Genomic DNA, 6,585 nt, shown 5'->3' with positions numbered 1-6,585 from the left:
AGTGCAGGGGACATGTCCCCCCTGCCCCCCCCCAAAATTACGTCCATGCTTACATGTTTTAAATGAAGTCATTATTAGTATAAGTCCACTTAAACACACTGTAGGTGATACAATATTTAATATATATCATTCTTTTGTGGTTACACCATTTGACATTTTGTGGTTACACCATTTGACATGTTCAGGAGCATTCAGTCTTTTGGTATAAAATGGGTCAAATGTCATTTCAAATCTCTCTTATTGATCTTTTTTTAATATATTGATTATATTGAACTGGTCGTAACCTCCATGATGTCTTGCTGCAGAGTTCAGTCTGAATTCAGTCCCTCCCTTCCTTCCTTCCTTCCTTCTTTCTTTCTGTCCTTTCTTTCTTTCCTTCCTTCCTCCTTTCCTCCTTTCCTTCCTCTTTCACCCTTCCTTCCTTCCTTCCTTCCTTCCTTGACTCTCTTATAGATCTTTTTTTAATATATTGATTATATTGAACTGGGCGTAACCCCCATGATGTCTTGCTGCGGAGTTCAATCTGAATTCAGTCCCTTCCTTCCTTCCTTCCTTCCTTCCTTCCTTCCTTCTTTCTGTCCTTTCTTTCTTTCCTTCTTTCCTTCCTTCCTCCTTTCCTCCTTTCCTTCCTCTTTCACCCTTCCTTCCTTCCTTCCTTGACTCTCTTATAGATCTTTTTTTAATATATTGATTATATTGAACTGGTCGTAACCTCCATGATGTCTTGCTGCGGAGTTCAGTCTGAATTTATCTAGAAAACCAACAAAAATACTAAATATACATTTTAACAAACCTGATGCTGCTTTTAAATCTAGTTTAACTGATTTATGGATTCATCATCTTACAAACATTTATCACTAATGTTGCACCTTTTTAAATTTTCATCAAGCACAATTTTTAACATCCTTAAAAACAGGAACATAACTTCCTGCAGAGCGCCACAGTGACGTCACACAGCGCCCCCTGCTGGTCACTGACGGCACAAACCTCTTTAAATCAGTTTCTATGATGATAAACTTTATTGATCCTGTCAGGGAAATTATTGATAAATAAATGCTGATACCCTACAGTAGTTATTCATTTTCAGCCTTTTTTAAATTTATGATGAAAAGTCACAAAATTACCACAAACTGATGATTTAAATAATAATGTAATATCTGTTTATAAGTCACTGGTAGATTTGTGATTAATTGTTAGATTTATTGACTAACACTGTGTGCTTCCTATTTCTGCTTCTTTTTGGTGCATCTGCTGGTTGTTGTCTGTTTTCTGCAACATACTGGAAATAATCACTGAGAGGAAAATGTTAATTAAAAAAAAGGTTCTTTGTAAATTTGAAAAAACGTGAATGTCACAAAAATAATCTTAAATTCTCCGTCTACCTGCACCTTCACAACTGAAACCTTTAAATCTCATTTAAATGCAGGTGTAACTGACTCGTCACATGACCCTCATTACTGTGTCACAGTTATTTGAGTGAACTGGTCACATGTTCAATTTCAGGAGTGAAATCCTATCGCTGTTTCCATGGAGACGACCTGAGGAAACCTGAGATGTGACAAGGACACCTAACATGAGTCTGAGCTGAAGAGTCCTGATGATCACAGGACTGCATTCACACCTGATCAATGATGATTCAATCAGTGATCAATCAGTTAAAAATCTATGAACTGATAACACAGAGGACAAAGAAGCTAAGCTAAGCTAAGCTAACCACGGCCCAAACACACCAGAGATTTAAATATCAAACTATTATCTACAAACCAACATTTACATCAAACACTGAACCAGGAGCAGCAGCGACCAGAGGTGGAAGAAGTACTCAGATACTTTACTGCAGTTTAAAATACTCCAAGTAAAGATCCTACAAGTGAGAAGTTTAGAGGGAAGAATCAGTATTTGGTGGAGCTGTTAACAACTCAGACATCTGAAATGTGAGCCGACTACACACTGCTGACTGGTTTCATCTTTAACAATGTGTTGGATTTTAAAAGATTGTTATATTATAGAGTACTAGTACCTCTAACTGTCCTACAGTAAAGTACTAGTACCTCTAACAGTACTACAGTAAAGTACAAGTACCTCAGAGAGTACTTCAGTACTTTATTTGAGTTCTTTTCCAGCTCTGGTATCAACAGCATGTTTCTGTTGGATTTGATGTTCAAACTAAAACTACTAACGACTTTATCTACGAGTTTTATTCCAAAATGCGAACCGTTAATCAAACAGTGAGATAATTGAACAGTTTGATGATGAAAACGTGAAGACGTGAAGTTAATGGATGAATCATTTTGGAACAGAACTGCAGGTCGTGTTTGGAAACACATCAAACACAGAAACATGGTCCAACAGCAGCAGCAGTCTGCAGCTGGAGGCGCCCCGCGGCATTGTGGGAACTGATTGTCCTACCTGAGTCTGGTCGGCGAGAGAACGAAGGAACACAAAACCCTGCAGGAGAACCACACAGTTACAAACCCTGCAGGAGAACCGCACAGTTACAAACCTGCAGGAGAACCACACAGTTACAAACCCTGCAGGAGAACCACACAGTTACAAACCCTGCAGGAGAACCACACAGTTACCTGCAGGAGAACCGCACAGTTAACCGCAGGAGAACCGCACAGTTACAAACCCTGCAGGAGAACTGCACAGTTACAAACCCTACAGGAGAACCACACAGTTAACCGCAGGAGAACCGCACAGTTACAAACCCTGCAGGAGAACTGCACAGTTACAAACCCTGCAGGAGAACCGCACAGCTACCAACCCTGCAGGAGAACCGCACAGTTACCAACCCTGTAGGAGAACCGCACAGTTACCAACCCTGCAGGAGAACCGCACAGTTACTAACCCTGCAGGAGAACCGCACAGTTAACTGCAGGAGAACCGCACAGTTACCTGCAGGAGAACCGCACAGTTACCTGCAGGAGAACCGCACAGTTACCTGCAGGAGAACCGCACAGTTACCTGCAGGAGAACCACACAGAACACAAGAACCCAGAGAGAAGAGTTCCTGTTGAGTCATATGAGTCTTTTCCTGATTTTAATGCAGCATTACAGTAAAAGACGTAATTACCAGACTGTTCTAGCTGCTGCTGATTATTTATCAAACATGTCATTGTACAAACATTCTGTGAAGGCACCAACACTCGTCCCTATAATATAGTTGCAATATCGATATTGCGATATTTGGTCAAAAACATTCTGCTATATGATTCTGTCCATATCGCCCAGCACTCGGCGTCACCATGAGCTCTATGAGATCAGAGCTAAATATTTTACAAACTAAACAACTTCAGGATGATTTATTGCAGAGAAACTGACAGAACACTAAACATCACTGTCAGATCAGATGATTTAAACACTGACGAGCTTCATTTTAATTTAAAGACACATTTACTGTTTCAGCTGCAAGGTGACATTGATAAGTCAGACTGAGACATGAACTCTTACAGACCTGCTGGAATCACACCGAGCTGTGTTTTAATGAACGACATGCAGAAAAAAGTAAAAGAAGCAAAACTGAAGCTGATTTGTGAAAACCGGTAACAACTGTCCCAGCAGACAGCAGCTCTGACACTTTCCAGCGCTACAGTCACATGACCTCGTAGTTCAGATTGATCGGGCTGAACGCTGCGGAGTCTTTTTCCTCTAAGGCAGAACTGTTGTTGCATTGCACCTGCGTTCCTAATAAAGTGATCATTATTAAATCTGTAGGAATTCATCTTGGTCCAAAACAACAGCGCCCCCTAGAATATTACAAAACTTGAGCCCCTTGCTCCAGATTGATGTAGACGAACTAAATATGGTACACATATGTATCAGGTAACAACGCACAAAAAACTCTCTTGCAGCTATACCCTAACCCTCCAACAGGAAGTCGGCAATTTTTATTTGAATTTTCATCTTCACCATTTCCACATCTCGTACTTAACAATCTCCTCTGACAGATTTAATCAGACTGATTTCAAATTCACTCAGTATCATCTAAAGACCTTGAAGATGAAGGTTGGCGGTGATGATGATGATGATGAGGGTCCAACCCCAAACACATCTGTTTTCAGTAGACTGCTGCAGCCTGACATGCAAAGCGAGGGTTCGTTCTTCACCGCCTGCAGCTTAAATTATTTTTATAACAGCCCACAGACAGCAGGTCCCACATTAAAGATTCACACTGCTGCTCGTCTCAGGTTTACACACCCAGCAGGTGTTTCTGCTGTCACCATGACGACAGCAGACGATATCAGGTTACTCGCAGTCGAAGCTCTCTGAGGTTCAGGTCAAATGAAACTACGCCCCCCCTCCCACAGAGCTGACCAGGTTTCAGCAGGATGAATCCGTTCTGGATCAGTTCTGGTCGAGTTTACCTGCAGCAGCCTGCCGTCAAAGCGCAGGTCACAGTGAACTCAATGAATCGATTAGTTGTCAATTGTTGAATTAGTTTAATAATTGATGAATTGTTCGGTGTCTTTATTTGAAGGCCTAACCCTAAGCCAACTCTTAATGATCATTTTCCCGATCAGTTTTTCCCAATTCATTTACTGTTTGATTGACGACTGAACTGCTTAAAGGGAAACTAACCCTAACCCCAACCCCAACCCAGAGGTGTGATGGGGACTAACCCTAACCCAGAGGTGTGATGGGACCTAACCCTAACCCAGAGGTGTGATGGGGCCTAACCCTAACCCAGAGGTGTGATGGGACCTAACCCTAACCCAGAGGTGTGATGGGGCCTAACCCTAACCCTAACCCAGAGGTGTGATGGGGCCTAACCCTAACCCTAACCCAGAGGTGTGATGGGGCCTAACCCTGACCCAGAGGTGTGATGGGGCCTAACCCTAACCCTAACCCAGAGGTGTGATGGGGCCTAACCCTACCCTAACCCAGAGGTGTGATGGGCCTAACCCTAACCCAGAGGTGTGATGGGACCTAACCCCAACCCTACCCTAACCCAGAGGTGTGACGGGGCCTAACCCCAACCCTACCCTAACCCAGAGGTGTGATGGGACCTAACCCTAACCCAGAGGTGTGATGGGACCTAACCCTAACCCAGAGGTGTAATGGGGCCTAACCCCAACCCTACCCTAACCCAGAGGTGTGATGGGACCTAACCCTAACCCAGAGGTGTGATGGGGCCTAACCCTAACCCTAACCCAGAGGTGTGATAGGACCTAACCCTAACCCAGAGGTGTGATGGGACCTAACCCTAACCCTAACCCAGAGGTGTGATGGGACCTAACCCTAACCCAGAGGTGTGATGGGGCCTAACCCTAACCCAGAGGTGTGATGGGGCCTAACCCTAACCCAGAGGTGTGATGGGACCTAACCCCAACCCAGAGGTGTGATGGGGCCTAACCCTAACCCTACCCTAACCCAGAGGTGTGATGGGGCCTAACCCTAACCCAGAGGTGTGATGGGGCCTAACCCTAACCCAACCCTAACCCTCCACAGACGGTCAGTGTTTCTCATCTAGTCCTGCTGCAGGCTCTAAAGTCTCTTTGTCCTCTATGAGACCAACTTCAGTCCTGGCGTTTGTATCATTGTTCCTGAATGTATAAAACACTTCTCAAAACAGCCCGTTCACTGCCGCTTGCAGCTTTAATTATTATTTTTTGTATCATAAAACATTACTGCTGTGTGTGTGTTACTGTGTATGTTATTGTGTGTTACTGCTGTGAGTGTGTGTGTGTGTGTGTGTGTGTGTGTGTGTGTGTGTGTGTGTGTGTGTGTTATTGATGTGTGTTTTTACTGCATATGAAAATAAACGTGTATAATCTCAGACACACACAGAGCAGAACAAACATCGGAGTTTCCCCTTAAGTGATGTGCACGTCATCTCCTCTGAGCTCCGGTAACCGGGGTTGAGGTTTTCTTCATTGTTCCTCCGTGTGACTGACCTCCATGTCTGTCTCACACTTACGCAACCGGATGTCTCATGTCTCACTTCTGCTTCCAGTGCGGCGCCGTGATTTATTCCGCAGTCTCCTCACGCGCTCAATAATATGTCCAATATGTCCAACATGTCCAATATGACTCTGTGCGTCCTTTGTTTACCACTCAGGATATCTGCTCCACACACACACACACACACACACACACACACACACACACTCAGGGACACTTACTGGGTCTGAACGGGTGGTACACCGGGCTGGAGACGCGTCTCTTCCAGGTGAGCAGGGACCGGCTCAGGCTCACCTCGTACGCCGCGTTTCTGACTCTGAGTTCGGACAGCAGCAGCAGCCTGCTCGGCCTCTCCATCTGTCCGCTCCGGAGCTGCTGCAGCAGCCCGGAGGAAGGCTACCTCAGCCCGGAGGAAGGCTACCTCAGCCCGGGGGAAGGCTACCTCAGCCCGGGGGAAGGCTACCTGTGCCCGGGCATGCTGCCGCAGAGGAAGGTCTCAGGCGGAGGATGAAGGTCCGAACAGCTGATTTTATCCTGGGATGTTTTTAATGACAGATAGCGGTTTCTCAACGGAAGTGGGAGGAGCCACATGGTGCATTCAGGTGCTGCCAGAAAACAGAAAACTGTTCACAGTGTCGTAATTCATTTATTTTGGGATTCAAACCTTCTTTCTGATGTATC

General features: G+C 44.7%; 1 protein-coding gene across 1 annotated transcript in view; it reads right to left on the bottom strand.

Moving 5' to 3' along the window:
- Positions 1–6,585, bottom strand: part of LOC128359155 (ceramide kinase-like) — a 12,784-nt gene extending 6,199 nt beyond the window's left edge. The window contains exon 1 of the mRNA XM_053319591.1: positions 6,126–6,585. Coding sequence (XP_053175566.1) covers positions 6,126–6,261 — 136 coding nt within the window. The 5' untranslated portion in view covers positions 6,262–6,585. The remainder of the gene's footprint in view (positions 1–6,125) is intronic.

This window comes from Scomber japonicus, chromosome 5 (assembly GCF_027409825.1).
Source record: "Scomber japonicus isolate fScoJap1 chromosome 5, fScoJap1.pri, whole genome shotgun sequence".
Taxonomy (NCBI): Eukaryota; Metazoa; Chordata; class Actinopteri; order Scombriformes; family Scombridae; genus Scomber; species Scomber japonicus.
The sequence above is the reverse complement of the archived record's forward strand: the minus strand, read 5'-3'. Positions and strand labels throughout refer to the sequence as shown.